We start from the raw sequence: 25,119 nt of genomic DNA on the forward strand, positions 1-25,119 counted from the left end.
CACTTGAATTTGGAGCTGTGATCGAGGACAATCAGAGGGGCCTCCGGCTTTTCGCGGGGTTTGGGCCAAATCTTCCACCAAAGCCAAGGGTTCTTTGAACCCAAATTAGGGGATGGAGCGTATTTTCGTTATTGGTTGGATGCTTGGTCCACAGGAGGTCCGTTGCAGAAAGTTTTCCCCCGACTTTTTGCTCTAGCTAGGAGCCCACAAGCCTTGGTGAGTGACTGTTGGGATGGCACATGGAATCCACGCTTGCAGGACGCATTGTTCGAACAGAGAGTGTAAGATTTTTGGAACATGCAATAGAAAATAGTGGACTTTAGGGTCGTGTATGGGTCAAGGGATAGTTATGGAGGGGAGCTCAGTGGTCAGTACGGGAGATGTATAAGCAGATCTGGGAGAGTTTGACAGAAGATGCAGACCTTATATACACATGTAAATGCCTCTGGAAACAGAAGGTACCCTTGAAAGTCAGAATCTTTGGTTGGCTGCTAGTTAGACATCGAGTTATGACATTTACTCTCCAAAGGCGCATGATCCCACACACGCCAATTGCGTGCCCCATGTGTGACCTTGGAGAGGAAGATTGTTCTCACCTGTTTTTTGAGTGTCCTTTTGTGCATGCCATTTGGAGAGCACAACAGCTGAGAGGTGTGGACGTGACGTCAGATGAAACATGCAGGAAGTCCCTGAGGAGGAGGGCGGGTAGCGGACCGACGAGCTAGGGAAAGGTTCTAGCGGTGCTTTGGATGTTGTGTCTCCACTGCAACAAGGTGGTTTTCAAGAGGAAAGCTGCGTCACTGGAATCGGTGCTACATGATGTAGGGAGTTGTATAACCTATTGGTTCAATAGGGCGTAACGGGGTGAAAAGGGGCCCGGTAGGGCGGGAATGTAATATGTCACGATCACATATGTTAAGAGTATTTCTCGGTTGACCACCGAGTTCCGGGTAGTCTTCCCCCTTTTAATTCAAAAAAAAGCTGAAATAATAGGCGATAGAATTAGGCAGGTCACAGCGGGCCCAAGTGAGCCATCTCAATTAAACTTAGATTACATGTGTTGTCCCCTTGACAAGGAATCTAAGTTTTTTTTATTCAAGAAAAAGTTAGATTCCTTGTTTTTGGACAACACAAGGATTGCAAACATTTATCGTAGCTCTCTTTCAGCAAATAAACTGTTAAAAAAAAATATTTTTCATGCATTACCTCCAAAGAAACACAGAAAGCATAAAGTTGACTTACCGTTGTGTGTTCGTATGCTTTGCACTTTCATGAGAAGGTCTGCCAGTGGCCTTCAACATATTTTCAATGGCCTCTGCTAGATGTCACGTATACTTGTAAAAGTCAGATATACAACCCTGATATCAATGGCAAAAAATACATTAATATGCATGCATGCCTGTTAGTTGAAAAAAATACCTCTTGAAAATGAAATTGTATTCAAACGACCACACAAATAGATAACGAAATTAAATGCATTATTTTTATTATTTCTTAATGAAAAATAAACATAACTTTATTTTGGACGCTAGTGGATTCGAACACCAGATTATGTGAGTCTATGCAAGTGCAAATTTTTGTGTATTTATGTTAATTAAATGATATACTTTTCTGTTTATAACTACTTAGTTATAAGCATTTGGATTTTTAAGACAATGATATGATGTTGGTATAGTCATTAATAACTATATCGGTATGTGGTTTTTATTGGTTTTCAATACAATGATATGACCTTAAAAAAGAGGCAAATTAATTCAAGTTATATTCATCATTAGTGGGATATATTATCCTTTCATTATTTCCAAACCACTCTATATTTTAAATTTCATTCACTTCCTTTTTTTCATGTACATCTTACATTTCTTTGATGATGATCAGGTATCTATACATGTCACATTTGAGGACTATTGCTAGAACAAATTGAGTTTGCATTTCAATTTTTATAAAGTCTAGGCAAACCTTTATCTTCAAATTTTATATACATTTTTCCCCCTTAATATCTTCTTTTTCACTAATTGGGTAAAATCTATGAACTCCCATTATCCATAAAAATGTGTGAATTCCATAATCAGGTATTATTTTCCTACTTTTAAACATAATCTTTATAATTTCTTCTCTGATTGACTTTTTATTACATTATTTGACTATTTAATATTCTTGAAGTTTTCAGATTGGTCCGTCATAATTACATCCATCTGAGTCTAGAGAAATAATTAGTCAAAGTAGTCAAGCATTAACTCCTACGTTATGATTTGGTAGGAAGTGAGCCATGTATCTTTCAACATATAAGGTGCAATATATCATTTCCATGTCATACACTTTATAAATGGAAACTAAGGTACTTAACCCATAAAACATCAAAAGACGATTACCCTAAGCATGCATCTTTAACGGAATTTCTTAATCATTTAAAGGTATCCTTATTCACACAGTTCTTGATGTTCTCAAGAGAAAAATTAACTTGGAGATTATGGTAAAGAAACATCCAATAGATATAGTATGTTCACTAAAGACGTCAAAATTTTTTCATTTATTCTAAAATTCATGGAACAGTTTTTTTTCATAATAGTCAACAAATAAATGATGTTATTCATTATGTTAGGAACATAATAATTAAGGGATTCTTTAGGTTCATTTTCATACATTGAGCATCAGATTGTTTGTGATATTTCACAGCATGAACACCGCTTCATATTTTCCTCAGCTGTCGTTCACTTTTTCACAAAGTAATCATCTCCATGTTTTCCACTCGTTTCAAGCTATCTCATTGAGGTAATACTATCCGTTCCTCTTCTAGTGAGTTTTCAGACTATAGTGAAATTAGTCACCTTTATAGTATGTGTCTTTTGTGTTAAAACCACCACACTGTGCCCCATCCTCTTGTCCTTCAATAAATCAAAATTTGGGATTTTAAATAATTTTTGAGGTTTCAGATTCATGTATCAATAATGATAAACTCCTGTCTGAGCCCATAGTTACTAAGGGTTGGAATCCAGATAGATCAACTATTGAAGAAGTGAATTCTAAGGTTATTCTCAATTTTTAGTAGTTTATATAAAATTAAGAATTCAATTTAATTTATTTCAAGGATAATACTGAAAAAATAAAAATAACTCTCATAAGTAAATACAACACTTATTCTACTAAACGTAATTAATCTGGATGGTATATGTTATATTTGGCATTTTTATGCATTTTTAAATAGGAAATATTAATTAAGTATATTTAAGATTCATTTGCCAGTGCTTTGGTTGTGCTGGGAGATGGTCAATAGAATGGATGTGATTGGAATGCAGTGCCGCTAAATATGGATGAAATGAATAATGGATGCACACCAGTGAGAAAATGCCACACTAACAAAAATCGCTTACCTAGGAGGCAGGCAGAGGGTGAATTCTAAACGCTTACCTAGGAGGCAGAGGCAGAGGGTACGTTCTAAACGCTTACCTAGGAGAAAAACCTAGAAATCAGACTGAGATAGAGAGAATGTCATGCTAACACCATCGTGAACATGCTGAAAAGGTATATGAATGAGCACTCTTGATCAGATTAATCTCTTATTCGGTTCTTCACTCTTTAAAATAAAAAATGGACCTAAATGTCATTATGAATGAGTAAATCCCCCTAGTGAACTATACTAGGCAGACATTCCAAGGTAAACATATACATGTATCCAAATGGATGTATAGAGAAGAAAAAGACAGACCCACCTCAAAGTTTACCTCACATATCTTTCCAAATGTCAGATATGTTTTTCTAAAGTAGGATAATTCTAGATCATTATTTTTCTCTCTTTCTTGATCCACATCATGGATCACCAGCATATCAAATGAATCATTAGATTTCACAAATATTTAGATTCAAACCTACAGATAAAATGCCACTTCAATCCATTGTTTACACATGTACTCAAAGTTTCCCAAAAAGTGCCAATCATTTATACAAACTTCTGCATTTTAGCGATGCTTTAATCTGCTATTGATGCAGGCAACTCAAGGCATTAGTCATCGGGTTAAAATGCACATTTAAGCCTCTTATCTATTCACGTTTGTCCATGTGGACCTGAAAAGGGAATAAAAGAAAATTGCATTAGATGTGATTTTAATGCATTATTTTTGTGCCAAATCACACCTTGCCATGTGTCCCTGGCGAACTTAATTGGTAAGCTATATTTATCTCAAAATCAAATCAACAACTTTTAAAGATTTGTGTTTAAGTCAGCCCTATTTTCATTAAATGTGCATGGCCAAGTCAGAAGTCGTAGCAAATTTGCACAACAAATTATTGGTTATAATCTGAACAAATTAGATTTAAAAAATCTGAACACATCAGATTTATCTAAACGTGCTTCTTCTGAACGATCCACGATTTTAAAAAATTGGAAGATCAAATTTAAATGTCATAAATCAAATAAGTGACCTTTGGCCTTTCAGAATCACAAGGTTAGCTGTCAACATTTCATTATTTTCGCAAAAACATCGTTTTAATTCTTTTGTGCATAGGATTAAGGAAGTCCACACAAGCACTGGAGCACCTCGAACTCAAAATCGTGGATCGTTCAGAAGAAGCACGTTTAGATAAATCTGGACATGCACTGAATAACTTACCTTTATTTATTTCCCAAGGAAGCATCCAATATTTATTTTCCAACATGAGTTGAAAAGGCAGCAGATAGTCTTTCAGTGAATGAAACAGGAATCCCTGTTAGACACAGTTCTAGGGAAAATATATTCGGGATTACTTGGAAGAACCCCAATTAATTGGTCTTTCCTTTCTTATGAACTAATCTGAAGAAAAAGACAACTCAAATTACAGTGACATCAATATCCTCAATCTGTTCAAATATTAATCCGGAGAAGAACGCATAGAAAAATATGGAATTTACTTAAATAATCAAATTTCTTTTTTTTTTCCTATTTACAAGATATCAACCCCAAGACTTGGGGATTTGGGAGGGGAAAAGAAGATACAACCATAAACTCTAAACCCTGAAATCCTCAACTCACCTGCCAAAACATCTTTTACCCAGGTCTTATTCTTGAAACCCCATTTTCTTGGCGTTGACCCATCTTTGAAACACCATGGCAAGGAGTAGAATGTATCTGATCTTGAGTCTATGCTGTGGCCCTTATCTTCCAAATCTCAAGCAGGAAGACAAAAAGCCTCAATTTTCAAAAAATTTCGTTGTGCACCATTTCTCCATGTAAAACTGATGATCATCTGCAATCAACAAATTCACAACAGCAGTGGGGAGATCGAGGCACCCATCATGTGGCTAGAAATGCACGGCTGATGGTGCATCTGAAGGTGGAGGATTGGCCTCAGCGTTATTCTGTTAGTTGAAGAAATATGGGGACTCTAAGACGTCTCTTAGGTCAAAGTCCCCACGCTCCGGTAAAGGAGGGAACTTTAATGTAGGGAAAGACTTCTCAAAGCTCTCCAATAACTGCATATAAACCAAGTCAACATAAAAATAAAATAGAAAAAAAATTAGGAGGAACAAAATGGGCTTCATGGTTTAAGACTTCTCGTAAGAGAAGCGTGTTTTTCAGAGAAAATGAGTTAATAAAGTCTAGGTGGACACAAAAGATCACATCTAGTGGTGGGTTCTGTGCAGAAACGGAGAAAAGGACGGATCGTGGCACTGACAGAAAAAGGGAACTGTGGAACGTTGTATAAAACGTTTTTTCAGATATTGTGAGAGCCGACCAATTAATCTGTTGAATTAACAGCAGAGATTAAAGACAGTTTTTTGTTGTCGGCCAGATTCAGCATCAACGAGGATGACAATGCATGTACAGTGACAATGACCAACTCTCCGTGACGAATTCAGGGTTATCCCTGGATGAAAATGATGACCAAAATGTAGGGATGCCAATGACAGTAAAAGACAGTTCCCACCTGGGGCTTGAAAGAGTAATCGCAGAGAAAAAAATGAGAAAATATCATTAAGTCTGTCACAATGGCGGCAAGCATTTAAAAAGGATAAATTCTGGTCGACCAAAAAAAAAGGCTTCCAGGGTAAAAAACCTGAGAAATTAAGAAACTTATTAAAAATAGAGAATAGAAAACGTACATTCTCTAGAATGGGAGCCTCGTACAGCTCCACAAACTTCTCCCTTAGAATTCTGTTCAACTGATCCACATCGCATGCATGGGTCCAGTAGGAGTCATGCACTCCTGCAAAAAATACCAATTTAAGATCATGGCCAACATAAATTTAAAGCACATGGGGAATTCATTTAAGTAGGTAACCTGCAAATGTGAGGCCAGAGCTCCTACAGGCGACTGCAGTCATCATCATGTGAGATCCATCGAGGGAATGGACAAAGTTAGGCGGAAATGCCGACCTTTGACGTTTGACCATGACCTGCGGAGTATAACAAATCTAAGAAACTTAAGATAATGAAACTAAAAAAAAAAAGTAGGATGTTTAAATTGGGTTCAGCATCAAGGATGACAGTGAAAAGTCATGATTATCCTCGTTACTACTCCATGGCTATGGACAATGATGACCACTCCTCGTCATCATCATCATCCTATCTGCAGGAAGATAAGGTCCCTGACGATGACAATGGATGACAAATATTATTTCCATCATTTTCTACTAAAAAAGATTCTCTTTCTCAGCATCCAGCACAACAATGACATGTTGTCTAGTCATTATTCATGAGCGGCTAGGATGACAGTGATGATCTGTATGGATGACAATGAAGATGATGACTTGTCATGCTCCTCAGACCCCAGTACAAATTGATATAAAGAGGCTGGGAAATGAGGTCAACGGTTAAAGTCATTGACCTTGTCAGTTTCTCTCTGTAATGTCAAAACCTGAAGAGAGGTCCTAATCTGTAAAAATCAAGGGTGAAAACAAAATTGTTAGAGAAAACGAACATGCATACAAGAAATGTGACATAAGATACGTTTGGTGCGCTCAAAATAGTAAAAAAATATTTCCGCTAGGTTTCGTCAACTTACAAGATGCCTGCCTAATTTACGGTAAGGCTGAACCACAGGAAGACCAAGAGGTGTAGTCCATCTGACAGCATGGTTATCAACTGCGATAACCTGTTTTAAACAATAAAAGAAACCTGTCATGACAGGCGAGAAAAAAAATTCCTGAACAAACATACAATACAACTAATTACAGTGAAAAATAAAATAAAAAATAACTTCAGCTAACTGAATAGATGACAATTGTTGAATGTACGGGTAAAATAAGCCCCAAAAATAATGTAAAGACTATCGGGCCTAAAATAAAAGCTTACTAAGCACTATTAGGTCCATAAGGCCCATTACCCGATTTGAAATATTAAATCCGGTAAGTATTAATGGCTACTTAAGAAACTAGCCGTTATAACTAGCTGTTACTAACGGCTTGTTATCACCCTATAAAAGGGCCACGATTTGTACCTATTTTTCATCTTTTTGAATATACTTTTCTAATCTTTTTCTTCTGCCATCTCTACTCTTCTCTGCTCTCTCTTCCTCTCTCTCTATCTCTTGCTGAGCTTCAGAAGATTTGTCAACAATTCCACAAGAAAAATTATGAAAAGCCCTAGCATAACTAATACATAAAATTCCTGCGAAAAATAAATGAAAATGAAACCATCAAATGAAAAATAAATGCCTCGTCCGCTGACCACCAAGACTAATCTCAAAACCTTAGAGCTAGAATCTGTAACTTTACGCTCAAAAGGTGTTCTTGAAAGTGTAAGCTTAAAATCCCAAAATCCCTACACCGTAAAACTTCAAAACCAGAATCTGATCAATCAAGATATAATACAAATGATGAACCGGAATCCACATAAACTGTATTCATAATAATGAATAAAAACCTGATCAGTAACGAAATGTTGTCACTCGCAATGGAACAAATGTATGAATAATAAGAACTCAATTAACCCAAAAGTAATTCGGATCATAAAATAACACTTCGTAATGAATAGACCTTAGCGCAATCTCCAAGCCATGTCATAATTCCACGAGCAGCTTGAAACATCTCTTCCAGTGCAGTCAAGGTGACCTGAGAGGTCAAACGAAAAAAATCACTATAATAGAAATGATTTCCAACAAAAGGGATAAATAAGAAAGCTCTTAGGCAATGTTTAGAAGTGTACCTTGGCTGCATAGCACGAAGCACTGAATAATTCAGCATCATCAGCAATGGCACCCCGCTCTTTCAACCGTCTTTTAATCTGCTCCCGGGCTCCAACATACGTAACACCATAAACAGATGTCATGACAGTCTGCTTCACCAGCTTCCTATCCACCTAATCCATTCAACATACATCAATTAAGATTGCATAACCCAAAAAGTGTGCAATCGACCCAACAAAAAAAGTCATTAGTCAAAGGAAAAAGGTTTTTACTTGGGATATCAAAAGTCTGGCCCGAGCAGCATTCGGATCAGAAGCAGGATCTTTCAGTGCATCTTCCCTCATGATTTCAAGAACTCTGCCACCAACATTGATCGTACAGAGAGAGTAAGAAGCTTGCAAAGAATTTTGTGCAGCAGGGAAATAGAATAATAAACGTTTTTCTATTTAGGAGAAATATCCTCACAAAATTATGAAATGTCTCATCATCAAATAACACTTCTTGTAAAAAAGCATCACCTTCTAAATTAATTACCTTCGGTTGTCTAAACCGATGTATAATAAACCCAGCTTAGTCCGTGAAATAAAAGAATGAGTCTAACAACCTAATTTCAGAACATTCAAAAAAATGTTTTTCTTTGTCAACCCAAGTTTCTGTCAGTACAAGAAACACTACCTTTCAGGACAATGTAAATCCAGGCCCACAGATGCTTTTTGATAAGGCCCAAATTATCTCAAGGAAAAAAGCATTCACTAATACCTTATAGAATCTCAGAATCTAAGGATGTATGAGACAGAAAACAGACAAAAGTCTCAGCCCGGAGTAACAATATGTGGGACTTGAATATCATACCGAGATGCTATGCCAGAGTAGACATCAGCAGGCTTATCCCCGGCAACCAAATTAACTGCGACAGCACCCAACTGTGGCATAAGGAGGAAAATGAATCAAACAATAAGAATCATAATGACACAAACCTTTCTTCGCATAATTACACAATCATAATGACACAAACCCATGCAAAATGAGTCAGATAATCAATCATCTATAAAAACCTCACGCACACCACATTAAAATCGTTGGTTTATGTCACCAATAACAGTGAAAATTTTCAGCTAGTAACGAAACCAATTGTGCATCATGTTTTTCCAGACTCTATAAATAGAAAAACCAGATGAAAAGCGAATAAAATAAATGCTTCAGAGAAGAGAGTTTTGAGCTATAAAGCCCATGAGACCCTACGGCAACTGTACCATGGCCGAAAAATTCATTATGCCATTAACATCTTCATAATCCATAAAAATATGAAACTAATGATTAGGACAGTAAATCTATCATCTACGAAACATTTGGATAACACTGTCCAATGGCGACAATTTTCTGAAATAGTTATTCAAGAGAAAATTCTGTAAAAGCAACATGGATATCAAGGATTTATGTATAAGAAACACCGATGTCAAGATCGCTTTGCCCAAATAAAGGATCTTCTATGTGCGTCTATTTTTTCATGTTCCTTTCATTTGATCTGATACTTTTACCTTATCTTATTCACAGACTGATTACTGTCTTGTGTCAGTTACTGAGTACAATTCTTCTTCATTATAGAATTGTCGTCGGAAAAACATTTACCATCACTGAATCTAAGTGAATGATACAGAACGTTTCTTCTCAAAACCAGAGTAAGAAGATAAGACGTGTGAGAAGGCCCCATGTCGACTGAACATGTGCGGGGATGGGTATAAGAAATAGAAACCGGAAAGAGCAGGAGATGACTCATTCTTTCAAGAATTCAGTTGCTAAGAGCAGACTGAGGGCTGGGGGCAGGATTGGGCCTGTAAACTGGAAGGGGAGAGCTCACAGGAGATCTCCATCATTTATATCCATGTTCATCTTCTTTAATCTCTCTTTATCGGTTACATTCTCTTTTCTGATTTTGGAAGAATCTATTATCAACATTCATCGAATTCTGTAATTTTGGAAGATTGCGAATTCAATTGAATAGATATTCAATATGGTTTCGCACAAGTTTTCCTCAGATCGATATCACTGAACAAAACAGAATTACATAAAAGAAACCCAAGAGTTTTGTATGAAAGATAAATTCCATGGCATTATTGAACTGATAAAAATAAATACAACAGTGAGAAAAATAAAGTAAAGGCGAGCATGGTGACCTTATCCCTGCCAAGAGCAGCATAGTGCTGCAAACCGTTGCAAGAACCATCCTGTAAAATTATGAAACAAATGCGATCAAGTTTTAGTCCAGCACCAAACAAAGATTAATATAAACAATCGAATGGTGATTTAAAGTACTTGATGCACAGGAATGTGTGAAATAGTTGTTTCTGGAGAGGAACTTCTTAATGCTTCGGCAAGATTGATGCAAACAGCCAAACACTGAAATGGGTCCTCTGCCTCTAACCACCAGCGCCGGCCTTCAAGTGGTCTATCAGCGGAGTCAAAAATATCCTCTAAGTGACTTTCGGTAAATGATAGTCTGCCCTCATATGATAATTTGTCGACACCGCCACCAAAAAGATTAGCTACATGTATTTTTAGCCAACACAAGCCTGACTGCCCCAAAGGCCTTCCTTCCGCAAATTCTAGGATCCCTCTACACAAATCTGAACCGAGATGGTTCAAGTATGGGTGCATAGGATATGCCCGGCCTCTAAAATCTAGATTATGAGGATAATAGAAGCCTTCCTCGTCCTTCAGTTTTCTCGCTACCTGAAAATTTATTTATTTTGGTCGACAGAAGCACAATAAATGATCAGTATAATAAAGATTTATGTTAAAACCCTTACAGCAAGTTTAAGCTCTACATCACAGCGCAAAGAATGTCTTTCGCTGTTCTCTTTTTTTGCGGCCTTTAGTTTCCACTTCCACTTCTTGAGTATGGCTTCATCTTCTGTGTCTGGCTTCTCAGGAAGAGGAATCTACGAAAAGAATATGACCAAAATTAATTGGTGACTTTAGATTTTCGACTCGATAAAAAATAAAACAAAAAAGGATCTTCACCCTCCACCAAGCACTTTCAAGATAAAAATAGTAATTAAGAAAAGATATCTCTTACATCATCACGGTCAACTAGGTCCGCAAGACGTCCTCCACTGGACCATATTCTATCAATGATACCCAATACTCTTTTGTTGATTCTCCATTTGGTGCCACCGAGGGTGTCTAATGCCTGAAGTGAGTTTTGATTGAAAAATACATTATTAATTTACGCACATTAATGCAATGCAAGATATTTTCTGAAAAGTTGATACAAAGGTAATTACCAAACAAATAATAAAGTCTACCGTATCCAGTTCAAACTTCAGTCTTATCGATAAAATAAAAGAATAACATGACTCCCCTCCGCCGTGCAACCCCGCAACCCCCGTGAACCCAAGCCACCGCCCCCCCAATTTATTGAACGGCAACGGTCATGCCAGGACGATTTTTGCACCACTCTAATTCAACACCCCGTGGGGGGAGTGCCTATGACAGAGGGTGAAGACATGGCAACCAGAGAAGCAGTGGGTACGGAAACAGGGGTCGATATATGAGGAGCAATGGTGGATACCACGGAGGCAGTAACGACAGTGGATATCAAGGAGGACGAGGACATGGGCAAGACCATAGCGGAAGATTAGCGTATGTCCGCAACATCAGTGACGCGCGAGCATACCGGCAAAACTGGGAAGAGGACAGCAGGACGACACACCGTGTAAAGCTAATTGGGTCGACCTATGCAGACCAGGCGATGAAGGGGCGTGTAGAAGGGACACAACTCCAAATTTGCCAAGGGGGGAACAAAGAATTCTGGGAGAGACAAAAGCGGCCGGAAGAAAACGACAGAAGCAGGCGGGAGCCAACGGGAGCTGAAGATACAGAGGAAGATGGGAGACAGTGAAACCCCGTTGTGCCAAAGAAACTCGGCCCGTAAATCCAGTACCACATAGGCACCACTCCAAAGAAAAGGTGTTTTAGATGCCTAGCTCGGGGACATCATGCACATGAGTGCAGAGAACCGGTAATATGCCGCCAGTGTAAAAGGACAGGTCATCGTCATTTTAACTGAAAACAAGAAGGAGAAGAAACCAATGGACGCAAAGAGGATGTGGAGACTCAAGGTCGGATCCAAAGACCACAAGCAAGTAGGCCAGCCACAGAAGAGCGGGATCAATGCAAAGCTACTCTCCAGAAGTGCTTGGTGGGAGATGTGCTGGGGGGCCCTTCAGACGTAGAGGAGGCCCACAGGGGCCTATGGAAGAATTTTCCGTCGTTGGGGTCAGCTGAGTTGTGGCGGCTGGATACCAATACCTTGTTTCTCCGGGGTATCCATGACGTCATACATCGCAGTTTGCGGCTGGACACAGAGAATCGATGACAACACAAAGATCAGATGGCGTCGGGTTCTCTCCATGGACAGGATCAAAGGAAAACAAAAGGAGGTTGTGGTGGAAGCGCATGGAGTCCCATTGTTGCAGCGAAGAAGGTCATCACTGGCCTCTATGGTCGCATCATTTGGGAGGCGCAAGAGTATCATCTCGATGGGCTTGGAGTTGGGGGATCCCAAAGTGGTACTCCAAGAAATTGAAATGACAGAAGAAGATCCGATACCAGAGTCGGTCCAACTACAAGCGGGTGGGGACGTCTTTAGAGTGGAGTTCCAACCCAGGATCCCACAGCCGGCACCAGAAAACACTAGGAATCCTTGGACTCGACAAGACAAGATGGATAGGATCTCCCCCATTTGAGCACAAACAGGGCAGAAGTCTACGGAGAGAAGTCCAGCGCAGGCGGGAGAAAGCAGTTCTGTAAGACACAGGATCTGTCTGACATTTGTCATGCCGTCAGGTCCCGACAAGAACATGGAAGTTATAGAGCGAGACGGCTCAGATCTTCTGCAGCCACCAGATGTTCCAGAGGAGCCGAACATGGTGGCCCCACAACAAGAGGAAAACAACAAGGAAACCCAAAGTCCACCATGGAAGAGGGTAAGGGCGCCCCAGAGGACACATCGGATCAAGAAGGCAGACCTTCAACGCTTTAAGGGCCTTGTGTACCGGCGAGGGAAACTGGCCTTGACTGATGCAGAGGGCAAGAAGGCATTGGTGGTGACCGGGAAAAACGGTCAACTACGACTGCGAGAAGAAGGGCTGTCCAGAAAAGTGGAATCATGGAAAGTGATGGAAGGAGACAAAACTAGACAGCAAGACAACAAGTTGAAGGAGATTGAAGCGCCATCCAGCCATAGAGTGGAAACTGAGATAGAGGAGAATCAGATCATGCAACAAATGGTGCATGAGTTAGCTGAGAAAGTGGATCTGAGGCCGGAGGGGGGAAGCCATCAGAACAATTATGAAATGCGTCTCTTGGAACGTGGACGGTCTCCAAGATAAAAGGACACGTCCAGTGGTGGGAAGATATTTGGGCCAATGGGGGGCCACAGTAGTTTGCTTACAAGAGACGATGTTGGAGAAGTGTGATGCAAAAGAGTGAAATTTGGTGGGCGTGGTTTCCTCGAGGGATGTGTGGCAGTCAATGCAGTCAGGAGGTCATGAGGTTTATTAATGGCTTGGAACACGGCGGTTTTTGCTAAGGAAGGGTCTTGGACAGGACAGTATGTGGCGGCAGTAAAATTGAAAAGGAGTGATAATTTCCATTGTGTTGTGGAGTCGGTCAACGGCCCAGTGATTGCAGCTTGGCGAGACAGACTGTGGGAGGAGCTGGAAGGAGTGGTCTCACTCTTTCAGGGGACTCCTTTGCTATTTGGGGAGGGGGGACGGAAGAGGGAGGGTGGGGTGTTGGATAGATCAAAAGGTGCTGGAGGCCAGGATCCAGGATCGGCGAATTTCTGGCCATTCATTTCGGGAGCTGGATTGCAAGAAATGGGACCGACAAATTGTACGTACACATGGCGAAGCACAAGGGGACCTGCCACCTTCTCTCGCTTGGACAGATTTTTATGTTCAGTGGAAATGCTAGATGAATACCCATTGGCTGATGTGCGAGCACTTCCTACACTGCAGTCAGATCACGTTCCAATTATTTGGCAAGATAATGTCGGCCAAAATAGATCTACATATTTCAAACTGGATAGGTCGTGGCTAAGCGAGAAGGGCTTCAAGGAAGAAGTGGTATCGTGGTGGATGTCACAACCCAATCATGGCACGACCACAGAGAGGTTGGCTACCAAACTGACAGGACTAAGACAACATCTTATGGGGCTCAAAGAAAAAAATTTGAGAACAGAGACACCACAAATGGGAGGAAGCACTATTAAGAGTCCGACAACTAGATGACATAGAGGACACCCGATGCTGAGTGGAAACTGAAGTCAATGAAAGAAAGGCTTGTAGAGAGGTGGGGGAAGAGGAAGACAAGAAGACAGAACTTTATTGGAGGCAGCGTTCACGTCAGCTTTGGCTGAAGGAGGGGGACGCCAACACTCGCTTCTTTCATTTGATGGTGAATGGAAGGCATCGATCGAACCAAATATTGAGGGTGCAGGTGGGGGACCATGAATACGCTGGAACACGAGCAGTGGGAGGAGCATTAACAGATCATTTTAGAATGGTAACCAAACGGGGGCCTCGTAACCAATGGAGGTGGAGCGGGAGAAATGCATCCCAGGTGACACAAGAGCAAAAGATTGAGATAGTGAAACCATTCATTGAAGAAGAAGTGCGGGTAGCGATCCAAGGGCTAAATGGTGAGAGTGCACCAGGCCCGGATGGATTTCCGGTATTCTTCTTTGGTGAGTTTTGGGAGCTGGTCAAATCTGAGGTTATGCATACGTTAGATGAATTCTGACGAGGATATTTTGGCATGGAAAGACTCCTTTGATCGCATTTGTTTCTCCAGCCAAAGCGACCGAGAGCTACCAATGTGGGGGATTTCAGACCCATTGCATTATCGAACTCAATTTATCTCATCATTGCCAAAGTGCTCGCCAACCAGTTAAGGAATGTAATTGAAGACTTATTCGGGCCATTTCAATCTGCATTCATTCCAGGGAGGCAATTAGCAGACAGAGCAGTGGTAGCAGGAGAGATTGTATCAACATGGAAGAGAGATGGGACAAAGGGCTTCCTATGGAAAGTCGATTTTGCCAAAGCCTATGATTCTCTTGATTGGAGGTTTCTTTGGTCTGTTATGCGAAAAAGAGGTTTCCCCGATGAATGGGTGGCCTGGGTGCGGCGATGTGTTACGTCCCACTCATTCTCAGTCATGGTGAATGGAAATGCAGGAGGTTGGATTCGTCCACAGAGGGGGGTCAGACAGGGTTGCCCAGTAGCACCACTACTTTTTGTTCTAGCAGTGGATACTTTGGCTACTTGCACCCTCAGAGCCTGCGAGCACGGCCTCCTCAGAGGCTTCCAGACAGAGTTATTTGGCGGGCATCCCCTTACTTCAGTATGCAGACAACACAACCTTCTTCATAGAAGAATCAGCAGAGGAGGCACATTATGTACATTATTAGATCTATTTTCGGACTTCTCAGGCCTACAATTGAATCGAGCCAAGTCGGCATTTGTGGGGTTCGGGCCTTCTGCTGAGGAGAAGGCCCAATGTGCTAATGCTCTTGGCACACCTAGAGGGTTGATCCTGATGAGCTATTTGGGTCTTCCGTTGACAGGGACCAGTGATTGAGAAGGTGGAGAGGAGATTAGAAGGCTGGCAGAACAGAGTGCTATCAAAAAGGGGTCGTCTGGTGCTACTGAGATCGGTGCTCTCTGCAATCCCTGTTTTCTATCTTTTGGTCTTCAAGATGCCAACAGGTGTGGAAAAACACTTGGATAGATTGTTGAGAAGGTTCTTTTGGGGAGGTAATGAACATGAACAGCGCAAGGGGGTGCCCCTGTCTCTCCGGGGGGGTTTGGGAATCTTCCACCTGGAGTCCATGAATTTGGCAATATTGACCAAGTGGGTGGTAAGACTTGGATCAGCAAAAGAGGACCTGGTCTTGAATGTCCTGAGAGACAGATATGGCTCAGAAATTGATTGGGAGGGGCGTTGGGCCAAAACTCGAGGGGAGTCTCCATTTTGGCAGGGTCTATGTCAAGCCATACCGCGTATCCGCCGGTTTTTTGACGCCAAATTGAGAGACAGTGCTGATTTTCGATTTTGGACAGATAACTTGTCCAATAAAGGCATCCTGAAGATAGAATTCCCACGACTTTTTGCACTAGCGCGGAGCCCTCACGCTACCACTGGTGAGTGTTGGGATGGAGCTTGGAACCTAATCATGACAGGGGCATTATCGGAGCCACGGTTTTCGGAATTTATGAAGATGCGACAAGTCCTTCTCCATCTTAGCTCCACGAGGGAGTCACGGGATGGATGGATATGGCAAGGGACAACTTTTTCGGTAAAAGAGGCCTATATGAAGATAAGAGGGGACACACTGGAGGATTCAGCAATCACCACCACATGCTCCCCGTTGATGAAGAAAAAAATCTCGCTCAAGGTGAGGCTCTTCAGTTAGTTGTTGAGGCGGAGACAATTAGTTACAAGAGTCGTACCCAAGAGATGGGTCTCGACGGCTTCCACAGAGTGCCTCTCCGAGAACCGAGGTATAACTTGAACATCAACAAGAAAATCCGATAGGAAGCCTTTCATAATGGTAATTAAGAAATTCAAGAAAACCCTCACGGCATCTCATGATGAAATTAAAAAAACCTTATAAAGGTCGTCCACAGGGCCTAACTTCCGAACATCTTTTGTTGGCAGCGACTGCAGCATCAAAACACCTTTCACAGCCAAATCATCGATTGGACATCTTTCTTTACGTAGCTTTGATGACGAAATAAACAGATCTCTGCTTGAATAAGCAATGCCTTGATTCACCAAGAGTGGCACAAGATCTGTATCAACCGAGCCAGCAACTCAAACCCTTGAATCTGACAGCACACACCTGAATCCCAAAACACTGGGATACAAAAGCCCTACTGAAGAATTCTCACAACAAGAACTAGATTCAGAAAAAGAGAAACACTCTCAGAAGATTATTTCCAATTTGGTTCTTGCATGTCATCTCCTGCCAGCTCCTACTAAATTGGGAGGCCAATAAAGTAAAGTGGTTCAAAACAAAATTAAAGGCCCAATAAGGTAGATGGACCACAAGAGCCATTAAACTTACAACAGGCCTTTAAAAGAGACAAGAATCTGCTTTGGTGTTCTTTCAAAAAAAAGATCTGCTTCGGTGTTTCATTATGTCCTACAACTAAAGAAGCTATGACGCTGTGATAACACTGCCTCTTGTTTCTTTCATTCTGAGTTGCTCTTACTCTTTGCGCCCTCTTTAGGACCGATACTTATCCAAACAAATGTACGAACGAGAACAAACAGAATCTAAACTCCCGCCATTTCTGGAAAATGACTTTTAGAAATCGTATGCCAAAAGCTCAAAAGACTCTTTAGTGTTAACACACCTCATACACATTTTGCAATTGGGGCCTGGGTGCCCTTTTAACTGCCTCACGTTGTTGTCTGGATCCATGTGTCCGCATTATATAAGAAGGCAAGAACAAGTGTGCTCCTTTGTCATATCTACGAAAGAAAGCGAGCCATATCTTCAGTTTATCACAGCAAATGCAACATCAAATAAATGCAAAAGAGGGCACGCAAGAGGTAGTTACATGACTTCTAAACCGAAGATAGCACAACAACGAGCAAATGATATTTTCTTTTTCAAATAAATTAAGCACGAGATCTCATCAGTTAAATCAGATAGTCCAGATAAAGTAGCAAAGCATTGTACGAAAGATGAGCTTCAGAAGAAGTTCCAAGAAAGAATATCAAATTTACGAACTGCACTTTAGAAGGATCACCTACCCTGTCCAGTTTACAGGAGGAACTAACATAGGCATGTATGGGATCACCATGTGCCTAGCCTGTCAGATCAGAAAACAAAAACAAATCAAAATAAGATGCCATTCTTCATTGAAGTTAAAAAAGAAAACCACTAGGCAGTCGCACGGCTCATTTAAATGATCACCAATTAGATCATCATCACCAGTCCCATGACCAAAAAAATCACTCAGAATGTACATGGAAAATGGAAACCACAAAGGTTCCTAAAACTCACAGTTCTATCTAGACCTTGTTTAACAAGTGGGTCGCACTCAATAACCCCATAACGCCTGCTGTTTTTCCTGTTATGATATAAATTTTTGTGATTATGGTACAAATCTTTAAACAATAAAAAATAGGGAGAAAAAGAGCAGAGAACTATACTGTTGCTCCTTTGCAACTGTCTTTAGAGTGTGACGAAATGCCGGTCGAATATCAGGTGGACCATCAGCTTGTTGGTTGACTGGTGGTTGTATATACGCAGTGTCTATCAACAATTCAATCAATCGGCTGCCAACCTAAATGAAATGAAAAGAAGAGAAGTTACAATCAGTCAGCAAATTTTGTTCAAAAAAAAACAATCAGTCAGCAAATAGAAAAGCATAACTCTCACAACCAATAGTCTCAGAGGAAACAATGACCTTAGCGTGAGCATCTTGGCCCCATGGTTTGAATTCTTCTTGCTCCTTCAATATTTTTTGAACTTGCGGCAATTTCTGCTTCTTCATAAGTTTTGTAACCCTCCTTCTAAGAATCTGTTGATCTTTTGCATCCACATCTTCAAATTCATCTCCCTTGTTCTTGCCGGTCTTTTTCTTTGTTTTCTCCAGAAACTTTTGAATTCTGACCTGGTTAATTGAGAAAAGAACTTTCGGATTACTTTACCCTAAGTTACACAGTTAACTTACGACACAAAATTATATATACCGAAAGAGAAATTCGAACACAAATAAGAAGGAAAGTGATAACCGTTTCGACGAGGCATACCAACGACGTTGATTCCACCGAGCAGGAAACGACGCAGCTGGCGGCAGTTAATTTACCATAAGCTATTATAAATAAGCCTGCGAAGGAGGGAGCAGGCAACGTTTTGATTTCAGAGAAAAGTCAAGCGGCGGGGCGGAGACTGGAGCAGTCGGAAGGTTCTTCCCGATTGCCAGAGAGGGAGATCGGGCTCGATCTCTTCACACCATTATCCTTTCCTATCTTTCTGTTTCTTCTCTCTTCTACGTGATATCCTTGTCGGACTGTTGAAATTGAGAATTTATAACAATCTGGTATCAGAGCAACATTTGATCCAGGAATTACATACATGGAGGAACATTGGTCAGATATGGAGGCAAATTACGAGGATCCCGCTCAAATCGCAGATGTTCTGACGCAGATCTTGAAGCAACTATCCCTGATGAATTCGAAGATTGAAGGGAATGCAGCATCAACATCAAATGTGGCTCCAGCTGTACCCAGAAATATCCCAAGGTACCGGAGGGTGCTGGTGGTGCGAGAAAAAACTGTTGAAGTCAAGACACCATTCAGAAAAGGGGATTTGCCAAATTTTTCTGGAGATCGAGCTCAAGGATGGCTTAACTACGTGGAGAGGTTTTTCCATTTCCACATACTGACCGACGCAGAGAAACTCAACTTGATTTCACTACATTTGGGGGGAGCAGCTCAGGCCTGGTTCATCTACGAAGAGAAACAATTCGGGTTCGAGAATTGGTCAGATTTCAGACAGCAATTTGCATGCCGATATGGCTTCTCGTCAAAGTCTTTGCGACAAAAATTATTTAATCTTCAACAGACAGGAGATGTTTCAGAGTATCGTGCAGAGTTCAAACTATTGGTAGCATATCTTCCCCCTATGGATCCCAATGTTTTGGAAACAGCATATCTAAATTGTCTGAAATCTGAAATCCGCTCTGAAGTCCCCAAGTACCGGCCATTTGGTATACAACAGGTCATGGATGTCTCGATCGAGGCAGATACAAACTTGAAGGTCATGTGGCAAACGTGGCTGACATGTCAGACAGATATAGCGGGAGCTCCTGCCAGAGATACAAGTGCAAAACATGTGCAGACCACGGTACTAACATCGCCTTATTCCAACTTTTGAATAGATCAGGAGGAATACTGCTCCTGGATAAAGCACAATCACCCTCTGCGGAAAGGCCCACTGAAAACTCATCGACACCTCCCAGGAAGAAGATCATGCGTTTGACCGATGAGGAATTTCAGTCACGGAGGGAGACGGGACTCTGCTATCATTGTAATGACAAGTATCTTCCAGGGCATAGGTGCAAGGGAGAGCTGAATATATTCTTGGTTCAAGAAGAAGACAGTGTTGATTTTTTTTTTTGAATTAAAGAAGACAGTGTTGATGAAATACCAATTAACGAAGATGATCTGATGCAAACTGATAACACTCCTATTTTGGAAGGGCCCCTGATAGGATCCCCATAAGAATGTATGAAAGAAGAAAGAGACGAGGCCAGAAAGATAGTGGGCCAGCTGGCGCTGAGCTGGCAAAATAACCACCTGGTTCTTGATTGTTAGTTTAGGAAGACAATAATAGAAGGTACGGAGTATTTTGGGCTTCTCTTGGGCGAGGGTTCTGGAAGGATCGGAGCTGCATTCGGCAAGGGATCTGTATGGTCTGACATTGATCGGTTGGGACCCTGGGATCAGATACATTTTATGATCAAATGGACGTTTAGGTGTTAAGGTTATGGGAGTGTCGAATACCATAGGGAACTTGTTTTGTAGCATGGCAATGCAGGGCTCAAGCTCAAGAGAAGATACCTCCACCGCCCGCCGGGAGCGTTAGCGGTTGACGCTAAGCCATTTCTCCAGAGATATAAGCCAGTCGCAATGCGCTTGTGCCGGATCGCAACGGAATACCTTGGTAGGATTAAGTGTCTGGTCTGCTTGCACGGTAAATATCTGGTAGTTTCTGAGAATTTTGATCATCAATTGATCATAGTTGCATGAAAACCATCCTAACGTTTTCATCCATTGGATACCAAGAATGAGGTCAATGTCCCCTGGGTCGAAAGGAATGAGATCTTGATAAAAACTTAGTCCTTGAATGGTAACGCGCCACCATTGATCGTGAGATTACTGACCATGCTAAAATCTCCCAAATTAAGTTTGCTTGCTCAGAAGACCCTTCAAAACATCCATCTTATTCTATTCATCAGTGCCTCCTCTGTTACAAGGGACGTATTGTGTTACCACCTAACTCTTCTTTGTTCCCTACTATTTTATATGAATTTCATGGTGCCAAGATAGGGGGTCGCGGCGGTTTTCAGAAGACCTACTAAAGAATTTCTCAGCAACTCTTCTGGACCGGTATGAAAAAAAATTATCAAGGAATAGGTCGATCGATGCAATACTTGTCAACGCCATAAATCATCACATCCCTCACCAGCTGGTCTCCTCCAACTGTTACCTATTCCTCATTCGATCTGGGAAGCCATTAGTATGGATTTCATTGAGGGTTTGCCGAATTCTCAAGGGTATGACGCCATTTTAGTTGTCGTTGATAGACTCAATAAATACAGTCATTATCTGCCAGTCAAACACCCTTTCTCGTCCAAAGTCATTGCTCATCTCTTCATCAAAGAAATTACTCGCTTACATGGACCTCCCAACTCTATCGTTTCAGATCGAGGGCGCCTTTTTATCAGTCAATTCTGGAAAGCGTTGCACAAACTTTAAGGCACCAAGTTATTGTTGAGCTCTTCCAACCACCCTGAGACCGATGGGCAAACAGAAGTCACCAATCTTTCTATTTCTTCTCTCTTCTACGTGTTATCCTTGTCTTCCTGTTGGAACTGGGAATTTATCAACGATCTACCATTTTTATCGTGGAATTATAACAGAAAGAAAGATCGGTTCCATCCAAATGATGAATAATTATAAAAAACTTTGAAGATTATAGAAATAAACAGGTCAATAAGTCATATTTTCCTAAGGACCATCAAAACCTATTACGAGAAATAGATAAACGTAACCAATAGTAATTAATATGCCCAATGAGACAAAGGAGGTTGATAACCAGACATACTCCTAGTTTGCTATCTGTCCTAGTAGGGTTAGGAAAATGAAAGAAAAAGGACAGAAAACATTAATTTGAATCTCAAATCAGTTGGTATGGGTAAGGAACCTCAAGTGAGAGGCCCATTAACACAATAAATTGGATCATGTGGGCCACTTATGACACTGATACCACTTACATGAAAAAAAAAATGACAGGAATGTAAGTAAACTAACAAAGATGATATGGACTATCTAAATATCAGAAAACTCCCTTCCCAGTTGTCAGAGTACTGAACTCAGATACATTCTCAGAACCCAGAATGTGAAAAGGTAATGGCATTTTTCAGAAACTGGCATACATATTTAGAATCCTGAATCTTTTAAAAAAAAGCTTTCTTTCAAATTCGCATCATCGTAGAAACTTATCTATAATTTGAAAACGTAATGTTACACCAGATCAAGGGAACCACCAAACCAATCATCATGTCACAACCTAGAGAAAATTTAATATTTCGATTGAATGGCACTTCCTATATCATTCCTTCAAATCAACCAGCCAAAAGATACCATTTTCACCGTTCATTTGAAATAACTACATAGGAATTTTTTTGAACCCTTGATTCAGCTCGGTTGTCGCCCAACAGAGATAAAAGCCGTTCTAGGGAGAAATTTTAAAAGTGAGTGCATCCACCGACCTGTCTTGAAGGCGACTCAACGCTGGACCAACCACGCCTAAGTTGAGTGTTTTTAATGGGAGAATTACCCTAAAAAATTTCAATTTCGAACTAGGGAATCCCGCATGGCTTTCTGTTGAACTAGCAGTCCCATGACTGCAGCTAGGGTGCCAAACCGGCCCAACTCCATCCCGTGTCCCAACGCAGCATGGAACGGGGAAGACAGTGCTGCAGTGGATAAGAAGGTTGATGTTGATCATGATCGGAAACTGATCTGATCAATCACCTCCGACCGACATCTCCTACTTGCCGTGGCTCTCCCAATTCGCCCATTCATGAGTGCGCCTATGAAGTACACCGGCAGCGGGGATTTTTTTTTCGCCGTTGGACACACCGTTGGACAGGGGACTTGTTTTCACACGCGGCGCGGCGCTCTATTCCAGCTTGAGCATTCGATTCACTGGGCAGGGTCTGTGGCGTTACCAGGTCCCACTGGGGTTACTGCACATTCTCGTGAGAGTCTTGTGACATGGCGGAGCAAGAAGCAAAAAAGGAGGTGTCATTATCTAGTGCAGAAACTGTCCATTGCATTAAAAAAGGTGCCGAAAACGTCGGGTTGAAGCACCAGTCTGAAGACCTGTCCCTGTATACAGATCAGGGATACAACTTCTGTCTGTTCATGTGGCTCGGCTTGCACATGAACACTGAATCAACATGACAGGGACAAACACATGGCTTTTTTGAACCACTATCTTGCAGAGAAAGAATCAGCGGGAACATTCAACATATCTACCAATCCATCCATCAATCACAGCGGCCCTTCCGCTGGTCACTCTTCACGGTCCATCGTCATCACCTGTCCAGGGTCTTGCATGGGTAGCTCGCGGGAGGTGACATCACTAGCTTATGTCTATATCCGATGTTCTCTCTCTCTCTATCTTCCTCTCTCTATTCTCTCTTCTCTCTCTTCTAAGTGGGTGGCCCACAGCCATATAAGGCCCCTGGGCAACAGACTTAATTACCCCTGATCTCTATTTGAATTCCCTTCCACGTGAATCCCTAGTAAAGGGTGTACCTTGGGAAAGGGTTTGACGACTCCCACGTGGAGACAACTAAACCGGCCAAAACCCCAAAACCCTCAAATTCCAGAATTTGAAATTTTTTTTTTTTTCTCCTCCATTCTTCCCTTCCCTGGGCTGCCTGGAACACCTCCAGCCCTAGTGGGACCTCTCAGTCTTCCTCTACTCTTTCTCTCTCTCTTGTGATGCTATTCTAACACTTTCATTTTTCAACCCAGAAATGGAGAAGCAAGAAATATTATCAGATTTGTTTGGCGGATGAACGAAGTCTTGTAACAATGAAAGAGATAAAACCCATTAAAAATAAACCCCATTACACCCACCTCTTGTTCAATGGCCTCTCCCACCGCGCAAGCTGCTTGGATCACGCGCGTGCTTCCATCACCTCCCCCGGTCATCAAGAGACCCATCAATTTGTGCATCGTTATCACAGACATCATCTCAGCAGGCAACTGCTCGAAGAACGGAGCATAAGCCGCCTTGCTCTTCCCTTCAGCGTAAGCCCTCTGCTCTTCTTCAATTTTGGTTCTCAGAGGCTCAAACCAGCCCAAGAACAACGATTTCATGTAAGGTAGATTGGGGGCAAGCTTCTGCTCACACATGTCCACCAGCAATTCCCTGTACTCCTTCGCAGCTTGTTCCCAAGCCTCTGTCTCAATCTTGATCTGCCTGCGCCGAAGCATGAAATACTTCTTCTGCCCCATTCCCGGTATCTGCTTCGGCTGCTGCCTCTGCGTTTGCTCTTGTCTTGCAACAATCGGCTGAATCGCCTCAACAGACGCAGACACCTCTTCGTCCACATCCGTCGTAGAAACCTCCTCCGCAACGCTTGAAAATCCACGGTACCGGCAAGCCGTGGCAGACCCACAACGGGGAAGATTCATCACCGTTCTAGGGTTTGAATTTAACAGCGATCCGGCGCAAGCCCGCCATCTGCAACTCCCCGCAGGCGTGGCTTCCACGATCATATTCTTCCCAGATGAGGAAGCAGCCATGAACCCATGTAAGGATGAAGCTCTGCGGGCGATTCTTCGCCACATATCTGGAGGCGCCGGAAGAGATGGATTGAAGAGATGGATTGAAGCAGCTTCGACGGCGAGGAGATGGCGGGGCGCGGAGAAGGAGAAGGCGCCGTCGTTGCACATCAAACTGCGAAGATTTCGCTGCGATCGCGAAGAATTAATGGTGACATAGGGGAAAAATCTCGCGGGGGGGGCGGAGACGGCGGTGGAAGAACTTCGCAAGCGCAAGAAACCCTTCTTAAACCTCTCCTGGAGCAACAAATTTGAAAGGCTTGCGGCTAACCCGTTCTCAGCCGTCGGATCTAGATTCAACGGCCCAGGATGATTCGTTCATTTCATGAGGAGAAACTAAGGGTG

General features: G+C 41.8%; 1 protein-coding gene across 2 annotated transcripts; it reads right to left on the reverse strand.

Moving 5' to 3' along the window:
* Positions 1–3,916: 3,916 nt before the first annotated feature.
* Positions 3,917–24,992, reverse strand: LOC144703163 (DNA-directed RNA polymerase 1B, mitochondrial-like). Of its 2 annotated transcripts, XR_013581486.1 has the most exons (20): positions 24,064–24,992; positions 18,591–18,797; positions 18,334–18,467; positions 18,185–18,251; positions 17,932–17,990; positions 17,529–17,646; positions 11,177–11,290; positions 10,908–11,039; positions 10,414–10,830; positions 10,275–10,325; positions 8,953–9,023; positions 8,373–8,457; positions 8,121–8,273; positions 7,952–8,026; positions 6,979–7,068; positions 6,802–6,849; positions 6,256–6,370; positions 6,077–6,180; positions 5,007–5,446; positions 3,917–4,062 (listed from the first exon to the last, which is right to left on the reverse strand). XR_013581486.1 is itself a non-coding variant. In XM_078575270.1 (19 exons), exons 1-19 carry the CDS (start codon positions 24,883–24,885, stop codon positions 5,336–5,338), a joined length of 2,973 nt encoding a protein of 990 aa, XP_078431396.1. In that variant the 5' UTR covers positions 24,886–24,992; the 3' UTR covers positions 4,866–5,335. The 2 variants fall into 2 exon arrangements, 1 of the variants encoding a protein (XP_078431396.1); XM_078575270.1 differs by lacking the exon at positions 3,917–4,062 and having other exon boundaries at positions 4,866–5,446.
* Positions 24,993–25,119: the final 127 nt, after the last annotated feature.

Source organism: Wolffia australiana, chromosome 5 (assembly GCF_029677425.1).
Source record: "Wolffia australiana isolate 7733 chromosome 5, ASM2967742v1".
Taxonomy (NCBI): domain Eukaryota; kingdom Viridiplantae; phylum Streptophyta; class Magnoliopsida; order Alismatales; family Araceae; genus Wolffia; species Wolffia australiana.